A 26,596-nucleotide genomic window follows, 5' to 3' on the forward strand; every position below is an offset into this window, starting at 1 on the left:
AGACTCCAGTCGCCTACAGTTAAAACTAGAATCACCAGAAGACTGTCAACAGAAATGCAGTAAAACTGCATCAACTATATCACTGGTTCTTTGGTCCACTTTGTTTTTGACTTTTCATATCAAGGACCCAAATCAATATGTATTTGGCTGCAGATCCCCATCTGATGTTGTGTTCATTATCCGGCTGACCATAACCTTTATATGAACTAAGCAATGAGTTATCTCTCCTGATTGGATAAAATGAGTATCCTGGCATGTTCTGTTTACTAAAGAGCTGGAGAGACAGGGAGACAACACCTGCTACTGAACAATCACTCTATAGCAATGAGTACTATCAGAATATAGAGCTATTTAACACTTATTTTAACAACAAAAACATTGCACATTCTCATGTTGAAGAAACCATAGATTAAAGCAAAAACTAATCTCACAACAACCCTTGATTTGTGAAAGTGTTATTTCTGAAATGTTTTAAAAAATCTTTTGCAATAATTAAAAAATATTGTAGGAAATGAAAACAATTAACATATATTTTGTTGCGACCCAAAACAAATGTATCCTCCACCCATTTTGTTTTTATTTGTGAAATACTGTCCTAAACTATTAACACTAGAATGATGATGTTTTAGTCGTGTTATCATGCTAAAACTATGTTCCTGCTGTTTCAAATCACAGAATGCGGCTTTAAACCTTTTGCTTTTATGAAACATGTGAGACCATTAATATTCATGTTAGATGTTTCTAATTCTGAACATGTATTCTATTGCTGCGTATGACCGACTCAGATACTCTTTAACCATACTAATGAAGACGGGCGGTGGCGACTGAGATGTTGAATCCATGAGAAACAGAGGCAGTGTTATGTGAGTGAAGAGGAGGAGACAGGTTGAACAAACCAGTGTTTTAATTAGGAAACCACCTCAGGGAGCCATCATCATTTACACCTTACTCAAACCGCTGCCTCAGCGTCCAGCACGCATGTCCCTGCATTAATACAGCTCTGTGTGCGTGTGTGTGTGTGTGTGTGTGTGTGTGTGTGTGTGTGTGTGTGTGTGTGTGTGTGTGTGTGTGTGTGTACGTGTGTGTGTGCATGCATGTGTGTACGTGTGTCGTGTGTGTGCATGCGTGCGTTTCAGCTCAAATGCAAACCTGTCAAAAATGCGAGGGGTATTGATTAGGGTTGTTAACCTTTACATGTATAAATAAATAAATAAATAAATAATTAATACATTACTAATTGATAACTGTTTGTGTAAATTGAGCCTAAATCATAAGGATCAAATGGATTTTAGCTTTCAGATGTGTGTGTGTGTGTGTGTGTGTGTGCGTGCGTGTGTGCATGTGTTTGTTGTGTGTGTGTGTGTGTGTGTGTGTGTGTGTGTGTGTGTGTGTGTGTGTGTGTGTGTGTTTGTGTGTTCCAGCTAAAATGCAGACCTGTACAGAATGTGTGTTGTATTGATTAGGGGGGGGGGCGTGGAAATTTCCACATGTGTAAAAACATGGAAGTTGGCTTACACTAGGCGACAGGCTAGAGGCAATTTGAACATGAAACCCAAACAGTGTGAAACAGAGTTAAATACAACGGTACGACAACCGTGTCAGTGTTACACCATGGTGATCGCATGCTATAGTGTAGTAATCAACAACCCATTCACCAGAGAAAACATGTTGTACGTTTCTGCCCACCTTAGATACTTTGAATGTAGATGTTTTTTTTCCATGCAGAGTGAAGCGCTAGCCCAGTGAGTGCCCAGGTCAAGCGGTGTGAATATTGCTGCTGCTGTTGAGTTGGAATTGCATACCGATAGGCAGAGAACTGTACATATCAGTTATAATCTACTTCAGAAGTGCACAGAATACTTCACTTGGAAAACTACAGTAGAAGAAACTCGAAATTGTATACGTCATTGAAACGTTGAGGAAAAAAAAGCAATGTCCACATTGAATGTATCTTGTGATTTCCAGAAACGTATTCAGTGGCAACTTCTTTTTTTATGGTGACCCGACTTGCAATGAAAGCTCTCAACAGCAGTACCAGCCTTCACCACAACACACAAAGTGGCATAGTGGTCAAACAAGTTGTTGAAATGTCTGTGAAATTACTATACTGTACAGCCATATTGTACATACAATATACATTTCAGTGTGTTCTATTTTAAAACAAAGTGTTTGATTTCCATCCAATATCAGCTCACAATATGCCCGTTTAACACAGTCTATTCGATTACTGTACATCAATCTGCCAGAAACATGTACGTGTGTGTGTACGTGTGTGTTTATGTCAGGCCTCGGCCAGGCAACTCATGACTCTCAGCATGAGTTGTTCCTTCTTGTCCCGAGAGCGGACGGACACGCCCCTTCCTCTGAGCCAGGCCAATAGGGTCGCAGAGTTCACCTTGGACAGCTGGAGAGAGAGAGAGACAAAGAGAATAGATTTGGTGTGGAAGGAAAAAAGGACTGGACCAAGTATAGACCCCTGGGAGCTACCGCCATCAACGGTGCGACTCTCTATTATCATTCAAAAGAGCACCTGTTCGCAATTTACAACAGGGCCTAGATAAGTCTTCTAGCTAGCTATATTTATAAGTATAAAGTACTAGAGTTTCGGGGGGCTACGCCCCCCTCAACCCCATCCGCGCACGGGGCTTTGCTTTGTTGGTCCCTCCGTGTCCCTGTGTCTGTATCCGTGTAGCTGCAGCACAGAGTGGGCAGTATAGATGGGGATTATGGCTGTTAGAGGCATGTACGCGCACGGGGCCCGCGTGGGCGTGTGTATATGGGGGTAGACAAATTGTCTAAGTAACATTTGCAAAAAGGGAAAAAAAAAAAAAATTGTAAGAAAGTGTAATGTAAAAGTTACAAAATGATGAAAATTAAGTAGAAGAAATTATATTTTGTATGTTTCGCGGACCACCAGGGGGTCCGCGGACCCCCTGGTGGTCCGCGCGGAAATCGTGGGATGAAAATTTCCAAAAGGAAAAAAAAAAAAAAAAAAAAAAAAATATGAAGGTGGTTGCTTGTTTTTCTGAAAGTTGGCGAATGGCAGCCCTTTCTGCAAGATGGCGGCCGCCTGGTGTTGTTGTGAGTACGTGTATTTGGGGGGGGGGGGGGGGGGGGCTACATAGTTCTCCAGAAGACACACACAAACATACACCATCTACAATGGACGAACTGAGCAGCAATATAGACATTCACCACACGAACGTGCATTGTTGACAAAGTGATTGCACAGCCGCTGCAGGCATGACAACCAGGTTAGCGTTAGCGACATGGCAGCTATCACAGCGCCCTGTCCGTCGTGCTGCAACTGCCTGTGATGGCTACAGCAGTAACAGCAAGCTGTCTGCGATGCCATTGTCTGGAGACTGCTCTTAGCGTGACACGACCAATGAGAGTGAGCGCTGTAGTTGTTGCTAAGATACGGTGGCGTCTCTGCCCCATAGCTTGTAGATCTCTCACACATGATTGGCGTAGGCTGCGTTGCCAGGTCTGACTTTGTGTGTAAGCAATGGTCGGCTTATTTTTGCGCGCCTTTGGGCTCGTTTGCATTGTGCGCACGGCAGCGCTTGTTTAGCGTACGTCAGCGCGACGTGGCAACGGACGTGGCAACGTGAAAGGTGATTGGCTGGTGAAAAGAAACACCCGACGTTACACCAGAAATGGTGCCTGGAGAAAATGGTGACCAAAAAAAAAGTTTGGAAAAAAAGGAAAAAACCCCCGCAGCGGCTGCCTGGTGTTGTGGTGATGAGGTCGTGCGCACGGTAAACGGTACGAAGCTGCCTCCCCTTCCGTTTTGTCCGACATTTGGTGAGTAGAATTAATTATGTTGCGCGGTGGAAAAGGTGTAGTGAACAGTGAGATGTCCCCTACGCGAGGCGTAAATTCAGTGCGGCCGCCGTGGCGAGTCAGTAGACGACATGTGGTCTGGCGGTGCGTTGTTTATCCGATAACAGAGCTGTGGGGTGTCAGCACCGAGGGTGCGGAAGTTGCTCGCCATTTATATAGTTAGATAGATACTCCTCCTGGTCAAAAAATGTTACTCAATTACAAGTCAAAGATGCTCTGTCAAAATGTTACTTAATCTAAGGTCTGCTGAGTGCTTGCTTTTAAAAATACTCAAGTATTCAAAAGTACTTGAAGATTTTACAGAAGTGTTAACAGATCTGTAAGCTCTCAAAGCGCTGCTATGCAACAGGTGGTGAGCTTGTAGATTTGCTATTTTCACTATTTGAAATAGGGCCTAAGACAAGTGATTAGTTCATAAATGACTTTTTCCCCTCCTAGAAATGTAGTAGAGTGTAGAGTCAAAAGTACAATATTGGCCTTTGAAATGTGGTGGAGTGAAAGTCATAAGTATCCAAAAGTGAATAGAAATACTCAAGTAGAATATAAAATACTCAAAAACTGTACTCAAGTAAAACACTTTGCTACTGTCCACCACCACTGTATGCCTCCATCTTCTTTATGTACAGTGCTCTGCCCCGTGTCTTTTAATGTAGTTTTATTGTTGTAGAGTCGGATGGACAGCAGTACTTTCAAAGACACACGGTTTGTTTGTAAAAGTGCAGCAACTCTCCTGCCGTACAACATGATTTAACTCAACGACTGGGGCTGTAAATGTGATGGATGACACCGATAAAACCCTCCACTACAAACTATCCACCACTTTAACACACACACACACACACACACACACACACACACACACACACACACACACACACACACACACACACACACAGATAAAGAGATAACGCACACACACACCCAGTGGTGGAGGAAGTAGTCTGATTTAAGTAGTTACTATAGTTACTTCCCACACACACACACACACACACACACACACACACACACACACACACACACACACACACACACACACACACACACACACACACACACACACACACACACACACCTGGTTGTTTCTGGCCATAATCTCAACATCCAGGTCTTGCACAGCGGGCCTCGGTCTCTTCGGCTTTGACTCAAACACATCCCCCTGAAAATACACAAGCACGCACCAAGTGCACGCACACACACACACACACACACACACACACACACACACACACACACACACACACACACACACACACACACACACACACACACACACACACACACACACACACACACACACACACACACAGCTTGTTAATTTGAGCTGTAAAACTTCAAGTTTTATGTTGTTTGACATATTTTACGATTCATTTATAGCAAAAACTCTGGCATTGTCTCTTTGTCTGTTAACTGTCTGTCACACACACACACACACACACACACACACACACACACACACACACACACACACACACACACACACACACACACACACACACACACACACACACACACACACACACACACACACACACACACACACACACACACACACACAAACACACACACACACACACACACACACACACACAACATGCTTTGTTTTACAGGTTTCGATGTCACTCTGTATATCGTTGCTGTCGGGCAGAAATCTTGTGTGTGTGTCCATTTATGTATTTATTTTGTAAAGTAATAATACGCTACTTTGTTGTACAAAAGTGTTGCACAAAAGTAGTGAAAATAGCCGATCTCCAAGCTCACGACACGTTGCGTTGTGATGCGCAGGTATAGTGGTTTTGTAATAATAATCAAAATCTACAAAGTAACTACAGTAGTAACTACAAAAATCTAATAATTGTAGTGGAGTAAAAGTACAATATTTACGTAAAAGTAAAAGTACTGAAAATTGGAAATACTCCAGTAACGTAAAAATACCTCAAAATTGTACTTAAGTACAGTACTTGAATAAATGTTCTTAGTTACTTTACACCACTGATTGGGACACTGTACAAAACCCATTGAAATACTCACTCCTCTGTTGCTGGGGATATCAGACGGGACCAGGGCTCTGGGACCCGGTGCATCCCGGGGTCCCCCGTCCTGTGGAGGTTCAGCCCTGGAGACCAGAGCAGCTCCCTGGCTGCAGGAGCTGGCATTAGGAGGAATGGGACTGGACCCATGTTTAGGAGCGAAGTTAGGCCTGGATCTGGGATCAGAGATGGGGCTATGATTGGGATTAGGTCTGGAATTAGAGAGGGGATTGGCATTAGATCTGGGATTAGCACTGGGTCTGGGATAAGAGATGGTCCTGGTTGGATTAGCCCCAGATCTGGGATCAGAGTTGGGATTAGGTCTGGGATTAGTACTGGGTCTTGAGTTAGAGAGGAGATTAGGAGTGGGATTAGGTCTGGGATTAGGACTGGGTCTTGGTTTAGAGAGGGGATTAGGACTGGGATTAGGACTGGGTCTTGGTTTAGAGAGGGGATTAGGACTGGGTCTTGGTTTAGAGAGGGGATTAGGACTGGGATTAGGACTGGGTCTTGGATTAGAGAGGGGATTAGGTCTGGTATTAGGACTGGGATTAGGCCTGGGATTAGGACTGGGTTTTGGATTACAGAGGGGATTAGGACTGGGATTAGGCCTGGTGGGGTGAGCGTGGGGGACCCCGTTGGATTTGGGGCGGCAGGTAAACAGAGGCACCACAGGCGGGGGAGGAGGAGGGAGCGCCGTGGAGGATGAAAGAGAAGAAGAGGAGAAGGAGGCGGTGGACAGAGAGAAGAGAGAAGTCAAACGAGGAGCAGGAGGAGGTGAAGACGCCGCAGTGGGAGGTATGGTCTTCCTGAACAAAGGTAGAGACACTCTCTGTCTCTCCTCTGCTCCTCTGCTCGGCTGCTCCTGCTGTTTCTGGGCCAAAAAAATTACTAAAATGAAAACTAGAATTGACATGAATTAACTGAAAAATAAACACAAATAAAAATGTGGCTTTACAAAAAACAAAAACCACTATGACAACATAATAATACAAAATAACTGAAACTTTATTGTGTGTTAACAAAACTAACTGAATCATAGCATAAATGTCCTTAGTTCAGTCTTTGTCAATATCTAATATTCTTCTTCAAAATTAGTGAAAATAAACGATATGCAAGCTCAGGTGACGCGTTGTGAGCTTTAAGATCTGCTATTTACAAAAGAATATTCTGAGCATGTTGAATTTTGCCCCTGACTAGCCCATATTACAATAAAAACTAATAAAAGAACGAAGCCTTTTCACAAAATAAAAACTTAACTTAAACTTGTAAACCCGCTTTACAAACGAATTAAAACTAAACTGGAATTTAAAAAAAGAAAAGAAAAAAAGAAAGTGAAAATGAAACTAAATAAAATAGCAAAGCTCTACTAACCTTGTGCTTGTGGGCCAGTAGCAGGGTGATGTTGACGTGGGGCTTCAGGGACTGGTTGTGGAAGATGGGAACCAGTTTAGGACCTACTGGGTTTACTGGGTGATGACTGAGAGGAGGAGGAGGAGGAGGAGGGGTGGGGGAGACGATGGAGAAGGAGGAGGCTGAAATGGAACGCCATGCAAGAAGACGAGGAGAGAAAAAGTTATTATAGTTAACTGAAACTAACAAAATAATGAAAACTACAATTGCAAAAACCTTTTTAGATCACTGAAACGGAAATAAAAATGAAAACGAGGTTTTTCAAAACAATACAACTACCTGCAAATGTATTGTTTGTGAAGTTACGAAACTAACTGAAACTAAGTAAAATCATTGAGAAAAATGTCTTTGTCAACATGTCATACTTAAGACAAGTTAACAAGTTTACTTAACACCTAACAAGCTCAGAACGTATCACGCTACATCGTGTTCAGAGCTTGTAGATTGGCAATTTTCGCTATGTTTGAAGATCTTTGACAATTTGTGTTTATAATGACACGCTCAAAGTAGGGATACCAAATGGAAAGTGGTCAATACATTTCTTTTAATGCTTTTTTATTATACTATATTTTTTCTAACCTTTTTGAATCTCAACTCTGACAAATGCACTGTATTACAAATAATACATAATAAAATAAACAAATATATCACTAATACTAATACAAACTAAACTAAAACTAAGCATTTTCAAAAAGTAAAAACTAAACTAAACCAGCAGACCCCCTTTAAGAAAAACAAATACAAAAAGAACTTGAGAATTTGAAAGTTTAAAAAGGTATAAACTAAAACTAACGAAACATTCAAAAACAATAACAACCTTGGGAGAGAGTGGATGAAGAGGACCAAGCAACACCATCCAGAACCCCCTCTGTGCTCCCAGTACGGCCCAGTTGTCTGACCAGTTGGTCCCCACAGCTCTGAGCTCCAGGAGGCTGGAGGCTGGTAGTAAGGGGCCTGCTAGCTGGCGGCTGTGGCCCAAACGAGGGCTTGGCGTGTGGGGTGGAGGAGGAGGCAGGGTGCTGGGTGAGGACCACCGCGCGACTGGAGGACTGAGTGGAGAGGTTGACTGCTTTACCGCTCAACACCTGCACACAGACACAACACAATACAGTAGTCCTAACACGTTGGATTACTTTCTCAATCAATCAAATAATCATGAAGCCTGTTCATTATACAAATAGTTAAAGTAAAATATATCAACAAATCAACGAATAAACTATGAATAGATTTTATTTTATTTTATTATAGCTCACCGTCGCTATGGAAACCATGTGAGAACATCATATTCTATAACTAGTAGATATAGGTAACATGGTAACTATGGCAACATTTTACTGTACTCATTTTTGCCTGATGAAGACCTAGATTAGAAGGTCGAAACGTTGCAAAAATAAAAAGTGAGTTTCTTGGAGCTTGAGAACAGTGTGCGGACTTCCTTCATCTTTTCCAACATTTTACTGTGCCAAATTGGAGAAATCTCACTTCACAATCAGATGATTTAAAAATCACACCTGTGTGAAGGTAGCGGCGCCTTTGATACATTTTGTCATCAATAAGTGTTTATAATGTGTTTATAGCCACGTGTCACGTGAAGCTTGACCAATCACTTTGTTGACGTGTCTGACCAATCAGAACGTTGACGCAAAAGCCAGGTATAGAGGGCTACCGCTCTATACCTAAAGGTATAGAGCGGCTAGCGCCGCTAAAAATGTATTAAATCAATTAGTTTGATTAATTGCAGGGCAGCTGGGCTTACAGAACTGAATAGATCAGAGTATGGTTGAATGAAGAGAGAAGAAATGAGGAAGAGAGGAGAGGAGATAAAAGGTACAGGAAGGATGGGGAGAAGAGATAGAGGAAGTGATGAAAGAAGAGGAGAGATGAAGACATTAACTGGAGAGGAGAGGAGAGGAGAGAATGAATGTGTTTCAGTGTTTCTAATAAAAATCAGTCTTGAGGCTGATGTAAAACTAAATGATTCATCCTGACAAATTTTCCTTTCATTGAACGCTGTAAGATACTCCCCATCTTAACAACGCTATTAGTTCTCAGGACAAATGTCTCCCAACACAGCAAGACACACATTATTACTACTAACTCTCCTCTGCTCCCGAGGCGCTCGCTATATAGCACTCCTAAAAGTTCTCCCACTGCTTCCCAACGCAATCTAATGTAATGTACAGACATTATAAAAGAAATGGCTCCTGTGTGGGACAATGAGAAATGACCTCTGAATAACATGGTGTCCTTCTCAGAGGCAGCCTGGAGCGTTGCACAATGCCAAGGGCACTGATGGCAAAGATTCATGTTCATAACGTAGGAGGAACTGAGTACATTTACTCAAGTACTATGTACTTCAGTACATTTTTGAGGTACTTTTACTTTCCGATCATTTATACTTCTACTCCACTACGTCGCAGAGGAAAATATTGTACTTTTTACTCCACTACATCTGTGTCATTTTAGATTTCTTTGGCTATTCAAAAATAGCAGATATAGAAGCTCATAGCGCGGCACCGAGTGCCGCGCTGTGAGCTTGTAGATCTGCTATTTTTGAAAAATCGTGAAAAAATATTTTTTATATTTTTTTCAAAAAAACGTTTTTTTTGCAGGATTTAGAAAAACATTTCTGAATCGGCCTCAGGCCATAATGGGTTAATTACTTAAGTAAAAAATGTAATGGAGTACATCTTGCACCACTGGTAAAAACCTTGCACACACACACAACACCTTCCAGCATATCAGAGCTAGAAGCAACCAACAAAAGTTCTACTCTTACGTAACTGTAGAACATGTAACAGTAAAATAACACCTTGAATCTTGAACCTTCTCAACACCGCTCCATTCAACTGATGCTCGTGTTATTATACTCTGTCGTATGATAGTGACGCACGCTGAAAATAGCTGATCTGCAAGCTTGTTTTCTTTTACTTTTAAAAAGCTATTAAACTTTGTAATAGACATTAAAGTACATTGATTTGACGTCCTCTCCTCCTTTCCATTCTTGAGTGCTCGGATCTTTTCTCCTTTCTTTCCATGGTTCCCGTTGATGCTAGAAGCACCTTTTTTTTAAAATCTCCATTGAGCCCCTGGTTGATCTCTGTGTTTTCTCACGTTTGTACATTCACTCAAGTAGAACAGTTCTGCTACTTTTACTTAAGTAAAGATTCAGAGTACTTCTTCCACCACTGATCTTGGGAGACTAATGTTAGACCTTTGTTTCAACTCAACAATACCTTCTTCTAAGTGATCCACAAATAGTTTGATTCGCCCACCAGGAGAGTAGAATGAACTCCCATGGTAGTTCATTAAACGCTGGTTCTGCCCTCAGAGAGTCCAACACAATGAAACTAATACTTTATAGACAAAGGACATAGTGAAGGACTTTAGAGAAAACGGTTTTATAAGATCTCTGAGTGGTAGAATCTGCGCGCGTGCTTGCATGCGTGCGTGTGTATGTGTGTTTGTATATACTTGTATTATATTACTATATTACTATACTTACTTTACTTTTGAGGGCCAAAGTAGAATTCGAATCCTTGTCCTCAAAAGATAAATGGTTGTTTTATGGTTTAAAATTATTTGGGGAGCGGTAGACGCGGGGGTTCGCGCTTGGATCAGCGGGGATCGTGCCGCGAACATTGTTGTTTTTTGTAAAAAAAAGCTGACCACAATCCAGCTTGCCGCCCACGGGCGTGTGCACGAGCGTGAGAATTTCACGGGACCGCGCCCGCTTGCCTCACTGTCCTTCAACTTGTCCGCACGTCCGAAATAATCGTCCGCCTCTCATTGAAAATTAATTACATAGGCGCGTCAAGGCTTACAATTAGGAAATTAAGTTTAGTGTTAGGGTTAGTAATAGACATTTGGAGGTTATGTTTAGGGGTTGGGGTTGGAGTTACAGTATATCTGATTCATTCTTAATTGGGTGCCTGTGTTGTGCACCAAAATAGCAGATCTACAAGCTTGCAAGATTGCTATTTTTTTGCTTTAGTTTCTGAGGGTTAAAATATGGCATTCATAAAATCATCAAGATGTTGAAGTCCTCAAAAGTATAGTAATACAAACTTGTGTGTGTGTGTGTGTGTGTGTGTGTGTGTGTGTGTGTGTGTGTGTGTGTGTGTGTGAGTGTGAGTGTGAGTGTGAGTGTGAGTGTGTGTGTGTGTGTGTGTGTGTGTGTGTGTGTGTGTGTGTATGTGTGTGTGTGTGTGTGTGTGTGTGTGTGTGTGTGTGTGTGTGTGTAGGAGTGTGAGAGAGATCGTAAAGTTGTCTCGTGTCTTACAGGATGGGAGTTGCTCCGATAATCGCTTTTCCTCTTCCCACTTCAACCCCCAGATACTCGTCAAATCGAGTGTGTGTGTGTGTGTGTGTGTGTGTGTGTGTGTGTGTGTGTGTGTGTGTGTGTGTGTGTGTGTGTGTGTGTGTGTGTGTGTGTGTGTGTGTGTGTGTGTGTCTGCAGACAGGTCCGTGCGTCTGACATCTGCACTCAGTTAGAGAAGAGTGGAAAAATGACAAAGAGAAGAAAACGGGGAAAGAGAGAGAAAGAACTTAATGACTCAGATTATCTTAGTGGAATGGAAGAATGGAAAATACTGAATATAAATCACCTATTATACTCTGCGTGTGCGTGTGTGTGCGCGTGTGCGTGTGCGCGCGTGCGTGTGTGTGTGTGTGTGTGTGTGTGTGTGTGTGTGTGCGAGAAGAGAGATAGGGACAGATAGAATAGAGAAGAGGGAGAAAAAACAAGCAGTGAGAGACAGAATGAACAATAGGTAGGAGAGGAGAGAAATATATGCGGGGAGGAATATATATTGCTCACTTGTTCTCAAGATTTGTTTTGTTTTTGTTTCTTAGATTCGTTTTTCTTGACCACAAAATGTTAAGAATGTGACTCAGATTGCATGTACTGTAGTTTAGACCAGTGGTTCTCAAAGTGGGGTCCGGGGACACCCAGGGGTCCTTCAGGGGGTCCCCAGCTAAAATGTGTTGACCCATTAGGACCTGTTGATCTGTGTCACTTTAGATTTCTTTGGCTATTTTTGAAAAACTAATACTATCAACTATTTGAAAATAACTGATTTGGTCTTCTGAGCTTGTAGATCTGCCCTAAAACAATGGGAACAATGAAACATTGAAACATTTTAACAATAAATAAATCTTGTTTGGGGGTCCCTCCCTGCCACAAAATATTTTCAGATGGGGGTCTGTGGCCAAATACATTAATATGGGGGTCCTTGGCATGGAACATGCTTGAGAACCAGTGGTTTAGACCGATTCCGGGCACCCCCAGTGTTGCCAGATTCTGTGAGAGAAACAAGCGACCAGGTCTAGGAAAACCAGCCAAAAAGAAGCGACTATGGGCCACATGAGCACTTTAACATATACATCAGCTATTTGAAAATAGCAGATCTACAAGCTCACAACGTGTCGCGATGCGACGCGTTGTGAGCTTGTAGATCGGCTATTTTCAAATAGAATAATGCAGGGAAATTATAATAAGCAGATCTGTCAACCCTGGGCACCCCCAGGGGTCCTTGGGGGGGTACCAGGGGGTCCACAGCTAAATTTGTTAATTTTAGTTCATTAGTTATTGGGTGCGTGTGTGCGTGCGTGTGTACCTGAGTTGATGCTGAACTGGTCAGAGCGGTGGTGTGGTAACGGGGTCTACTGGTCCAGCGCACAGGGACTCCACACACACTGTGCAGTGTGTTGGTGATGTCACACAGGAAGGACTCCAGCACGCCCTGCTGGTGGAGTCTGGGATAGCGCTCTACTGGCTGCAGTCTGATGCAGCTCAGAGGATAACTGATGGGAATACAGAGTTAAGACTGAACCGGGTTAACTGTGTGTGTGTGTGTGTGTGTGTGTGTGTGTGTGTGTGTGTGTGTGTGTGTGTGTGTGTGTGTGTGTGTGTGTGTGTGTGTGTGTGTGTGTGTGTGTGTGTGCGTGCGTGCGTGCGTGCGTGCGTGCGTGCGCACATGTTTAAGGATACGTGAACAGTCTCTCTCCCACTGGTTTGAAGTAGACGCTGCAGTAGATAACTTCCTCCTCTGATAGGTCAGGAAGTCTGTAACCATACTGTAAACACACACACACGCACACGCACAAGCGTGACACATTTTTATTTGTATGTCTGACATACCAAAATAGCCGATCTACAAGCTCGAATTGAGAGCTTGTCGTGAGCTAATCGTCGTACAATGAAGTATATGCCAGTGGTTCTCAAAGAGGTCCTTGAGTGGGTTCCAGGGGGATCTCTAGCAAAATGAGTTAACATGGCATCAAAATCAGTTTAGCCATTTTAGCCCATATTATATCTGCTGTTTAAAAAATATTTTCAGATGGGGGTCCATCCATGGCCAAATACATGGGCAGGTCCTTGACATGAAAAAGTTTGAGAACCACTGGTTTAAACCAGGGGTCTTCAACGTTTTCAAGCCAAGGACCCCCTAGCTGAGAGAAAGATGAAGCAGGGACCCCCTACTCTATATTGTATAAAATTGTGTTTCAGATTAGTTAATTTTTTTACTTAGTCTGCTCTTTTTTCCCTCTACACCCATAGCCTCTTTGCCAAAACTTTTCGGCTAATGTTCCCCTCAGGAAAGGAATTTTAGGGTTCAAGTGGTTAATGTAAAAAAAAGAAATCATATCACGCAAAGATTTGGCGGACCCCCTATAGTAGCTCTGAGGACCCCCTAGGGGTCCCGGACCCCCTGTTGAAGACCCCTGGTTTAAACAGTAGGTCTGTTAAAATACAAGTCTTCAAGGGGCTGTACTTTCTATCCACTAGACTAGAGGGTGCTTGGGTTCACTTGTTCAATTGAAAAACTTTGAATTAGAAAACCACTGGTTTAAATGAGTGTTTGACTAGAAAGAGAGACGTGTTTGCATCAGTGGTGGAAAAATACTGCAATGTAGAAATACTCTGTTTCAAGTAAAAGTCAGAAATTCTGAATTTACTTGAGTAAAAGTACAAAGGTAATTGGTATCAAAATGTACTTAAAGTACCAAAGCAGAAAGTACTAAGTATGTAGAATGTCCCATTTCACAAGTTTTGTTTTCAAATGTATAACAATCTTTTGAAAATAGCAGATCTACAAGCTCAAAGTGTGTCGCATTGTGAGCTTGTAGATCTGCTATTTTCAAATGCCCAAAAGATATATAGGGCTTACATTACATGTAAGTTTTGTAATAATAATCTAAATCTACAAAGTAACTAGTAACTAAAGCTGTCAAATAATTGTAATGGAGTAAAAGCACAATATTTAAGATGTAGTGGAGTAGAAGTAAAAGTACTGCAAATTGGAAATACTCCAGTAAAGTAAAAATAGTAAATACCTTAAACTTAAGTACAGTACTTGAGTAAATGTACTGTAGTTACTTTACACCACTGGTTTGCGTGTGCGTGTGTGCGTGTGTGCGTGTGTGTGTGTGCGCGCGTGCGTGCGTGCGTACCAAACTGTTCCAGTGTCTCTGCAGGTCAGTGTAGCTTCTGAAGGGACTGTCTTTGTTCAGCTGACGACTGATAGTGATAATCTGACCCTTCTTCATGCTACACACACACACACACACACACACACACACAGACACACGTGCACGCAGGCACACACACACACACACACACACACACACACACACACACACACACACACACACACACACACACACACACACACACACACACACACACACAAATACACACACAAATCAATAGAAGAAAAATAAATATGGTTAATTCAAGACAAACCAACTAACCCTAACGAAAATGAAAACACTTCACTTCATTCATTCGAACCAAATGACTCAATTAAACTGCAATAGATGATAAAGTGATAGCATGGCTCCCTCTACTGGACACAGGTGGTATAACACCACCTGACCGCAAGTCAGGATTCTTCATTGACAGTGTTGCACAAAAGTAGCGAAAATAGCAGATCTACAAGCTCACAAGGCATCAAATCATGGCCAAAATTACGCCCACCCGAAATGTAAATCCTGGCTACGCCACTGTGGTTATCCGGGGGTTTATACCATTATTATAATAATAACAGTAATGTGTTTAGTGGTTACCTGGGCAGAACGTGACACCAGGTGTTTCCTCCCAGAGAGTACACACTGATGACAGCGTCAGAATGGCTCCAGAAGTTCTTCAACACCATGGAAGGAATGTCAAAGTCCTCCAACTGCAACACACACACACACACAGGCACACGCACACGCACACGCACACGCACACGCACACGCACACGCACACGCACACGCACACGCACACGCACACGCACACACCTTTGTATAACTTATACCTGTGAAATCTGGACAGTGATTTTATGAATACCACTTTTATAATTTCTTATATTTTAACCCTAATCCTCAAACCTCAATCCTCAAATAGTTAACCTACAAGCTTGCAACGCCTTGCAGCAGTGTTGAGATTGTAGATCAATTCAAGCAATTTTCGGTGCAAGACACCTAGGCCTACGTTTAAATCCGGCATAACTCCAAACCCAAACCTTAAACCTAACCTCTAAATGTCCTAATCCTAATCCTAACCTGAATATTTTCCCAATTGTAAGGCCTAATTTCCCCACATCATTTTTAACAAACATTTAAAACGGTCCTCACAATTTTAATTTCTCAAATTCTACTATACTTGCAGGAACCTTTGGCCCTCACAACACACACACACGCACACAGTTGTGTGAGTGTTTACTCACCCTAGTTGGGGACATTCTGACGGTGTTGGCTTCCACACTCACACATAGCTGCTTCTCGCTAGTGCTAAACTGCATGCCTACACAGTACACACACGCACGCACGCACGCACGCACGCACGCACGCACGCACGCACACACACACACACACACACACACACACACACACACACACACACACACACACACACACACACACACACACACACACACACACACACACACACACACACACACCATTTGTATTAATAAATCAAATGTTAAACAACCCTCAATTTTCATTAATATAATCTGACTGTGTCTAATCTGACATGTTGATTTTTGTCTATTTAGAAAAGATGATTAGTGTGTAATCTGATTACAATTATTTGTGTCTACACCGACAGACTTATTTGCTTCTAATCTGATACATTGATTTAAATCTAATCTGAGAAGTTGATTTGTGTCTCATCTGACAAATCAATTTGGTTCTAATCTATAATCTGACTAGAGTTTGAGCAGAGAAAAGTCAAGCCCAGCCTCATTTTATAATGTATTGGTGATGTCTCAGGTGTCTGTTGCTGTCATGATGATTTATAATTATTGCAGTATTAGTAGCTCATTACAGCATTCCTTGTAAAATGTGTGCACTTGCCACTTGGTGGTAAATATCACTTACGGTACTGTGAAGGTAAACACTAAACAGGGTGGACTTAATAAGAGTAACCTAATCTCTTAGATAAACATTATGATAAGAAGTGGACTTGTTCAATGAGGAGAAGGAGATTGTGTGCACCTCTATAGTACCTGTATTTAGACCAGGTGCTGGATATCAAGGCAGGAATCGTGCAAAAAGTTAAAACATCTGCACACTGGGTTTTATCAATGACGCAACCTTTCGACCACGCAAGTCTTCATCAGGCAAATGTTTTTTTTTTAGATTTAACCCAGGGATATTTTAACCATTTGTAAGTAGTGGACATGCCCACTATACTATGAAGAACAAAATACAGCTAGATTTTACAGTAGATCAGCGGCTCCCAACCTTTTACTGGATCAGGGCCCACTTGAAAAATCGCGAAAGCTTTCTCAGCCCACCCATCTGACCACTAAACACGGCAGCCATTCTGTTTAGCTAACGTGTTTAGTGGCCATAATGGGTGGGCCACATGCAATTTCAGAGCATGTTTACTATTATGATCAATCAATCGATTGTGTTCCGGTATCACAAAGGAAACACATTTTTCAAGGTTTTAGAGAATAAATACCATAACGTTTTGTTTTTGCTATTTTTGCATTATTATTTTTTTATATTTAAATATTGTATTATCATTAAAATCTTAGTGTATTGCTAAATATGTGGGGGCCCACTTGCAATATCATTACGGGCCACCAGTGGGCCCCAGCCCACAGCTTGGGTTGGGAATCACTGCTGTAGAGTAGATAACCAAATGAAAGAGTAACTTACAGACAGCGCTCATCCTGCCGTTCTCTGTCAGGAAGTCTTTTCCTGGAGAGAAGAACAGGCAGGGATGTTATGTAATGATGATGTCAGCCATATATAGGGTCACTTTAACCTGCTAATCCACATAACAACATTATACAAACTGTTATCTGACTGTCAACAATGTCTAACACGCATGCATGCACTCACACCCACCGAGACGCACGCATGTATGAACACACAAAGTATACGTATCGCTGTTGCCAGGCAGAAACCTTGTATCTCCATATTTAAACTTTTTATGTTTACGTTTTTCATAAATGAATTCCCTATTTTGTCCCTATTACATTGGATCCAGTTTTGGTCATACAAGGTTTCTACCGGACAGTACTGCATGCTAAGGCCGAAGTTTAGCTGACCAACTGCACGACATTACAGAAAGACTTACACAACAAATTACACAAACCATTCAACATTACAGTGTGTGTCACTCTAAAGCAGGGGTCTTCAACGTTTTCAAGCCAAGGACCCCCTAGCTGAGAGAAAGATGAAGCAGGGACCCCCTACTCTATATTGTATAAAATTGTGTTTCAGATTAGTTGTTTTTCTTTACTTAGTTTGCTTTTTTTCCCCTCTACACCTATAGCCTCTTTACCAAAAATAGCCGATCTACAAGCTCTCAACGCCTCGCGCTGCGAAGCGTTGAGCGCTTGTAGATCTGCAATTTTTGGCTAATGTTCCCCTCAGAAAAGGAATTCTAGGGTTCAAGTGGTTAATGTAAAAAAACTAAATCCTATCACGCAAAGATTTGGCGGACCCCCTATAGTAGCTCTGAGGACCCCTAGGGGTCCCGGACCCCCTGTTGAAGACCCCTGCTCTAAATACAGTTGATAGGCTGAGAGTGTGTGTGTGTGTGTGTGTGTGTGTGTGTGTGTGTGTGTGTGTGTGTGTGTGCGTGCATGCGTGCGTGCGTGCGTGCGTGCGTGCGTGCGTGCGTGCGTGCGTGCGTGCGTGCGTGCGTGCGTGCGTGCGCGTGTGTGTGTGTGTGTGTGTAGCTCGTGGAAAAGTGGAGATATTTTACTAAACACACATTTTCTGCCAGAACTTTCAAATGGATATGAAACTAGAGGACAATATCTGACTCCAAGTCGCAGGAATTGATTATTGGGTGAGTACGCAAGCAGCGTGGCAAATTAATTAATTTGCCAATTAATGTGTGTGTTAATTAATTAATGCCGTGACGATCGGGCTGATACTCGCCCGGGCATGGGAGCGATCTATGACTGTGTATTTGGAACACATGAAATGTATGTAATATCACAGGGACTGGTAAGCAATACGCAATACGAAGGAAGGCACTGGAGCGTATCGGACAGTTAAAGACTCTGTAATAGCTGGGTGCAAATAAAAAAGCGTGACAATGTTTCGATGTCAATACATCTTCGTCAGGTCAGGCCACAAACACACGCACATGCGCGCGTGCACACACACACACACACACACACACACACACACACACACACACACACACACACACACACACACACACACACACACACACACACACACACACAGGATTATCTGACCGCAGAACTGAATAGAGGTTTAACTGGTCTGATCTATAGATATATCTTTCAAGGTCGTTCACATTACAGCATTCCACTGATTTACTGCTTGTTGACCATTTCTACCAGTTAATAAACTGGTTTTAAACTCTGCTCCTGAAAAACACACCATCTGCTATTTTATACAAAAGTTTCCCCCACAACACGGATCAATACAGATCTGTTTTTGTCAGATTCAAGCTTCCAAGAGCTTCTCCAGGCTTTAGTTTGACTTCCGGGCAGATTATAAGACAAGAGAGCAGGAATGTGATTGGAATGGCCTCCAAAAGCAAGGCTAAGTACAGACCTTCAGTGGCGGCTTATCATTAAACAGCAACACACTGCAGTGGAAATGAAAACATGCAATGTACACACACACACTCAGTGGTGGAAGAAGTACTCAGATGCAATGCAGAAATACTACAAGTTACAAGTAAAAGGCCAAAAATGTACTTGATTAAAAGATTGGCATCAAAACATACTTACAGTACCAAAGAAAAAGTACTCACATTTTCCAAACTCTTTTTTATTTTTCTTCCTCGAAAAGCTCACGACACACTGTGAGCTTGTAGATATGCTATTTTAAAATGAACCACTAGTAACAGTTTTCAAATTGTACCAGTGTTTATATAACACATTCATATTTGGCACATATTTGTTTCATGTGATTTCAGATTTAGGCAGAGATATTCTCAGATGGAAAACATTAACGTTCAACCTGGCGTCCCTATTTTAGGCGAGAATCGTGACACACACACAGATTTCTACCTGCATCACACACACAATCAAAGTTATTTCAGTATCAAACTGGAGCCAAGGTGAAGGCTGGTGAAATAAATGATATCTGTGCACACACACCCTCACCCTCACCCTCACCCGCACACACACACACACACACACACACCCCAACCTTTGACCACAGCAACAAACATCCGGTGCGAAGGCAACGATTACAAGGTGGACTTTGCTGTAAAGTAAAGCGCTCTCATAATAACAGACCGTCTCTGACCACATGTTCTACATTAATTATATTTCATTAATATGGCTGCAACGATTGATTATTTTCTTTGCGATTATTCTATCGCTAATCAAAAAAACGTATACTACTTATACTTAGTCACACAGCCAGAGGCGTACGGTCATTGGGGCCAACGAGGCCATGGCCCGGTCTGTGTAAACCCAGATCCGCCAGGGGGAAACAACAAAAAATCAACATAACAACATTAGCAGCCCCTCACCCTATAAGTCGCCTTTGTTTTCAAATGGGGCTCATTTGCATTTGGCCGAATTGTTAATGAGTGGCCATTAGAAAACCAGTTTCGCCGTCAAACCGGTTCCCCATTGTGCAGAGACGCGCAGCTCTTTCGATTCAGAAATGTGCAAAACACCTCGATAACGATGATGAAGGTCAGGCCTTAATACTCAATATAGATAAATCTAAAAGCCTATGGAATAGCAGAAATAAACGCGATAACCAGTCAGACTGCTGCTTTTAGCTTGCATGTCAGGCTTGTACACGCGCATTTCCATGCGTTAATTTACATGAGTCACAGCAGCTACCAAGACGGAGAGGAGAAAAAGACGAGTGGAACAATAACATGGACATGCCATTAAGACCTGGAACGCATCTGTGTCACTTTAGATTTCTTTGGCTATTCAAATATAGCAGATATACAAGCTCATAGCGCGGCACCGAGTGCCGCGCTATGAGCTTGTAGATCTGCTATTTTTGAAAAATCTTGAAAACATTTTTTTTTTTTTTTCAAAAAACTGTTAGGATTTAGAAAACATTTTTAAGAATCGCCTCAGGTCTTAATGGGTTAAAGAGGTGAGGAGATTGTTGACAAAAGGTTAGCACGACATCCATTACATGGAAATGGTGTGACACAGCACAGTACACGCTCTGCAAAACATGCCGTTGGTCAGTGAAACCAAGACGGGAAACAGCAAATGTGCCAGTGATGTTTTATCAAAACAACAAACAGTAGCGCCATCGCGTCTTCTTTTGTGTCTATTGCCGATGGTGCATATTGAAAGTGATGAAAAAGAACATTGAGCGCTATTTAACAGCCTACTTTATGACAAAAGATGTGATCCCCCCCGAGAACAGTGGAGCAAGATGGATCTCAAATTGCACTGTCATGAACCCCATTTGATACGATTTCTCTCTCTGGAATCCCAGTCTAGCCTACACAGCAAAATCCTTAATTTAACTCTGATTGTGGACGCTTATTTGGTTCCATTTGTATATACTCTCTGAGTTACAGACCAATAGGCTAAGGGTCAATTTGGTTCCATTTGTATATACTCTCTGAGTTACAGACCAATAGGCTAAGGGTCAATTTGGTTCCATTTGTACACAATGGGTGTCATGGGTTCGATCACAAGGTCATGGGTTCGATCCCAGGCACCGCCAACTCAGAATATGAGTAGCACCGCTTGGGTGCAGCAAGTCGTGCGGTCAGTACTGGGAGCTGATGGCTCCACCTCAGCAATCCATCTCTCAGGGGTCTAGCCCATTGTAACGGGGACAGACTCACGCATTCTCGTCTGATACCAACAAAAAGCCTCCCCGACCTACTTACTTATGCATCTGTGGGTGTGTACATGCCATGCGTGCGTGTGTGTGTGCACGTGTGTGCGTGCGCGTGTGTGTGTGTGTACCAGAGATGAGGAAGGCTCCTGCTTTGTTCCAGAAGGGAGTCAGTCTGCAGGTCAAGGAGTATGACACACAACACTGCAAGAGGCCTGGTAACACACTCTGAGGACCAGACACCTAGAGAGATAGAGAGACACATGTATCTATCAGGGGCGCAACCATGGGTGGGCCTGGGTGGGCCGTGGCCCACCCACATAGAGAGCTGGCCCACCCAATTGATTTTGCAACAAAAATTAAATTGGGGATTTTTTTATTTTAATTTTTTTACAATTCATTTTTGGATAAAAAAAATCGGTAAAATATGGGAAAAATATGAATGAAATAACATAACCCTAACCCAACCCTAACCCTAACCCTAAAACCAAAATAAAGTAACAAAAAAACGTCCCAAAACGGGCGAGCGCGCACGGGTCGGGGACACATGCAACCGCGCGAAGCGCGGGCGTGCATGCGTGCCCACCCGCTCCTGCTCAGGCCCAGCCTATACTAGCGTTCTGGCTGCGCCGCTGGTATCTATCCATTCATCTATCTATCTATGTATGTATCCAACCAAAGAATGAATGAATCGTCTGTCTGTCTGTCTGTCTGTCTGTCTGTCTGTCTGTCTGTCTGTCTGTCTGTCTGTCTGCCACTGATCCATCTCCATTTTAATGAGGACCCTCTCAAGGACCCCTGGGGGTCCCCGGACCCCACTTTGAGAACCACTGTATTAATGTATCGATGTAAATATGATTTAACCACTTAAACCCTAGATACTATATACTCCACATACAGTACATCCATCTATTAATTTGTCCATCTATCTCACCTGCAGATTGTGCCTCTGTCCATAAGCCTGGATTATTCCTTTCTTGAAATACGAGGTCTGAAAAAAGAAGAAACAGAGAGAGAGAGCGAGAGAGAGAGAGAGAGAGAGAGAGAGAGAGAGAGAGAGAGAGAGTCTCAGAAGGTATATTGGTGTGTTTACGTTCCAGTGGGTCATAATCTGGGTTGTTAGTGACTGCTAGAGTTACTAGAGAGAGGGTGTGTGTGTGTGTGTGTGTGTGTGTGTGTGTGTGTGTGTGTGTGTGTGTGTGTGTGTGTGTGTGTGTGTGTGTGTGTGTGTGTGTGTGTGTGTGTGTGTGTGTCTGTCATTGGCATCATTCCAGAGAAAAGGAAGTGCAGAGAAGGAATGACAGGAATTCAAACCCAAGACTTATGTTGACATAAAGCCTGCCTCACACACACACACACACACACACACACACACACACACACACACACACACACACACACACACACACACACACACAGTGCTATCAATGAATCAAACAACTGGACAAAATACAAATATTAAAATATCCAGTTTAAAACAAGTCATGATAATACATAGAGAGGAGGTGCGGGCCAAGAATACAACATAATGGAGGATGTCACTGATAGGAGACACTGTGTGTGTGTGAGAGTGTGAGTGTGAGTGTGAGTGTGAGTGTGAGTGTGAGTGTGAGAGTGTGAGTGTGAGTGTGAGTGTGAGTGTGTGTGTGTGTGTGTGTGTGTGTGTGTGTGTGTGTGTGTGTGTGTGTGTGTGTGTGTGTGTGTGTGTGTGTGTGTGTGTGTGTCTTACAGCCATGATCAGGGTGATCTCCGAGAAGGAATCCAGGGCAGGACAGGCCAAGATGTCAGAGTACAGCAACACTAGCTCCCTGGACAGACAGACAGACAAATTAATCATTATTGTTTTGAGCTCGTAGATCTGCTATTTTTTTCAATTTTTGGATTGAAATTCTGATTTTTTTCGTTTTTTTCTTTTTTTTTTTGAATCCTGAACAGTAAGATTTTTTTAATTTTAAATGCATTTAGTTATAGTTATGTACATTTTATGAACTTAAATAAAAATACATTGGACATAAAAAAGACAATAGAATTTTTATACTAGTCATTAAGCTGCTAATATAGACTGAAGTAATTAAAGCGGGTCATGTTTGCATGTTTGGAATTGTAAACAGCTGAAATCAATATTATATCAGTGTTCCGATATTAACCTGAGGGCCACATTAAGTGAAGGTGGGGGGCCGCATGTGGCCCCCGGGCCGCCAGTTGCCCATGTATGTTGTATATAGACCAGATCAGAATGTACAAATATGTACAGCCCTTAGCTCAGAAAACCATACTTGAATTTTAACTGGCTCTAGTGAATGGCTAGTTCTACAGGTTCCTCGTGCCAGATCTGACCCGGGAAAGACTGCTTCCAGCATTGTTGCACCAGGTACCTCTTGCAACATAGTGTATTGTTTTGTGTTTTCTTTTTCTTAACTTGTGCGCAATATCGGCATCATTGCAAATGATCTCTCCGAGAAATGTAAATAAAGGTTGAATGAATGAATATATGAATGAATATGAAATAATAAAGTGTCCACAACATCAGCAATTAATGTCTAGTTTGTCAACCTGTGAATATTTATTTACTAAATAATATATAAGTCAATAACAAGTGTCCTGTTCTTCCAGAAATAAGATTGATGAATAATAGCTCAAATGCCACGCTGCTTGCATTATCTACCTGGATTTTTTTGGTTTGTTGAGGTACTGTCATGATTTTTCGGTCTATTAATGCATATATTTGTCAATAAAAACATAAATAAATCAATCAAACAGTGGGTATAAATGGTATAATATGTCCATAGTGTGTCTGACCTGCATGTCTTCATCTGTTTGTTTCTGGGTTCGGTCTCATCTTGTTGCAGAGACACAGAGACCCAACACAACCTGCTCAGCTCTGGAACACTCACAAAGAACAACGACTGCTCTGCTGCGCCAACCATCCTACACCACAACAATAAACAGCAACAACAACAACAATTACAACAATTACAACTACAATTCATGGAGTTTAGCACAGCGGTTCTCACACGATTTCATGTCAAAGACCCCCCATCTGTTAGCTCACTGTAGCTTCCTTTTGAAGACTTTTGAAGTAGCTAACTGAGTGGTCCCCCCCACACAACCCCCCCCCCCCCCAAACACACACAAGATTTCTGTTGTTAAATGTTTCAAAAATAGTCCAAAACATTTTCTCAAGAATTGTTTGAAAATAGCAGGTCTACAAAAAATCTACAAAAAACTAAAAGAAAACCTTTTTATATATTTTCCAAACATTTCGACAACACTAATCTTGTTGGGGTCCCTGGCACAACATGTTTGCAGGTGGGGTTCAACATACCATTCAGATACATATTCATTTGGGGGTCCTTGACATGAAAACAGTTCAATATCCAGTGAAATGTGCTCAAAATGTACTTGAAAAGCATAAAGCACTCATTACGCAGAAAAGGCCTGTTTCACAAGTTATCATTATGTCGAAGATGTATTAAAATATCTTTAAAATAGCAGATCTACAAGCTCAAGCTCACAACACATTGCTATGTGTCTGCTATTTTCAAATAGCCAAAGTTTAAATAGGTCTGAAGTGGTTAATGTATCAAAATCTACAAAGTAACTAGTAACTAAAGTTTCTCAAATAATTCTAGTGGAGTAAAAGTACAATATTTGCCTCTGAGATATAGTGGAGTAGAAGTAAAAGTACTGACAATTGAAATACTCCAGTAAAGTAAAAAAAATACCTCAAAATTGTACTTAAGTACAGTACTTGAGTAAATGCACTTAGTTACTTTACACCAGTGGTTCTCAAAATTTTTCATGTCAAGGACCCCCAAATTGACACTTATTAGCCCGCGGACCCCGATTTCAAAAAATATGCCAGGGACCCCCATTAGAGAAGATTTTTTACGGCTCTAGCAGTGATTCTCAACCATTTAATTTCAAGGACCCCCAGTTTGACATGCATTAGGGCTACAGACTCCATTTAATGGCATTTCTATCTCTGGGACCCCAATTCATATTGTAAAATTAATGTTAATTTAACTCTGAGAGTGTACAAATGGAACCTTACCAAATGGACCCTAACGGGTCCATTTGGTTCCATTTGTACACTCTCAGAGTTACAGACCCATAAGGGTCCATTTGGGTCCTATCCATCATTTAGCTGGGGACCCCCTGGAACCCCCTCAAGTACCCCTGGGGGTCCCCGGACGGACCCCACTTTGAGAACCAATGCTTTACACCACACCACACTGCTCACCTGTTCATTCACAGCAGCTGGTTCCTCTCCAGAACACAAACCTTCAAACATGAACAAAAACATGAATTTTATTGATTAAAACGCTCTTTTACTGTTGAATAACAACACTGTTACACAATGTTAGTCATGTAAACATAAAACCTGTAAATGTGTCGATATAATTAATGTTTATTCTTTAGCAGCAAAAAACCTGTGGTTGGAACACTTCCCTCTTCGCGCCTTGCCAAGCAATTCATCCCATGACCCAGAGGGACGCATCGCGCTGTGTGATTGGCTTGTTGGTTGGTTGTCAGGGCCAACCAGATCTCATCAGCGTGATACTCAGGATCCCATGACCCAGACGGATGCATCGCGCTGTGTGATTGGCTAGTTGGCTGTCACACAGACAGATACAACAAACTAAACAAAACAAAACAAAACAAAACGGTAAATACTGGTAATTATAATCAGTGGTGGAAGAAGTACTAAAATGTTTCACTTGAGTAAAAGTATCAATACCACAATGTAGAAATAAGTAAAAGTCTGGTAATCAAACTTAACTTGATTAGAAGTGCAAAAGTGTATCAAAATATATTTAAAGTAAAAAAGTAAAAGTAGCCTACTCATTATGCAGAATGTCCCATTTCACACGTGTTCAAATGTATAAAATGTACACAAATCTTTTCAAAATAGCAGATCTACAAGCTCACAATGTGTCACATTGCGACGCATTGTGAGCTTGTAGATCTGCTATTTTCAAATGGCAAAAATAGGGCTGAAGTGGTTAATGTATGTTTTGTAATAATAATCAAAATCT

General features: G+C 41.9%; 1 protein-coding gene across 1 annotated transcript; it reads right to left on the reverse strand.

The window, feature by feature from the left end:
• Window positions 1-2,281: 2,281 nt before the first annotated feature.
• On the reverse strand, window positions 2,282-25,843 carry cUnh18orf63 (chromosome Un C18orf63 homolog; the record flags this gene model as incomplete). Its single annotated transcript, XM_084048714.1, has 17 exons — window positions 25,801-25,843; window positions 24,357-24,485; window positions 23,287-23,365; window positions 22,492-22,548; window positions 21,689-21,800; window positions 17,840-17,842; window positions 17,445-17,486; window positions 16,001-16,077; window positions 15,357-15,469; window positions 14,742-14,838; window positions 13,279-13,364; window positions 12,905-13,091; window positions 8,186-8,371; window positions 7,344-7,408; window positions 5,875-6,382; window positions 4,919-5,002; window positions 2,282-2,404 (listed from the first exon to the last, which is right to left on the reverse strand). Exons 1-17 carry the CDS (start codon window positions 25,806-25,808, stop codon window positions 2,282-2,284), a joined length of 1,956 nt encoding a protein of 651 aa, XP_083904840.1. The 5' UTR covers window positions 25,809-25,843.
• Between the last annotated feature and the right edge of the window lie 753 nt (window positions 25,844-26,596).

The sequence above is a fragment of the Gymnoscopelus microlampas genome, assembly GCF_963454915.1.
Source record: "Gymnoscopelus microlampas genome assembly, chromosome: 22".
In the NCBI taxonomy this organism is placed as follows: Eukaryota; Metazoa; Chordata; class Actinopteri; order Myctophiformes; family Myctophidae; genus Gymnoscopelus; species Gymnoscopelus microlampas.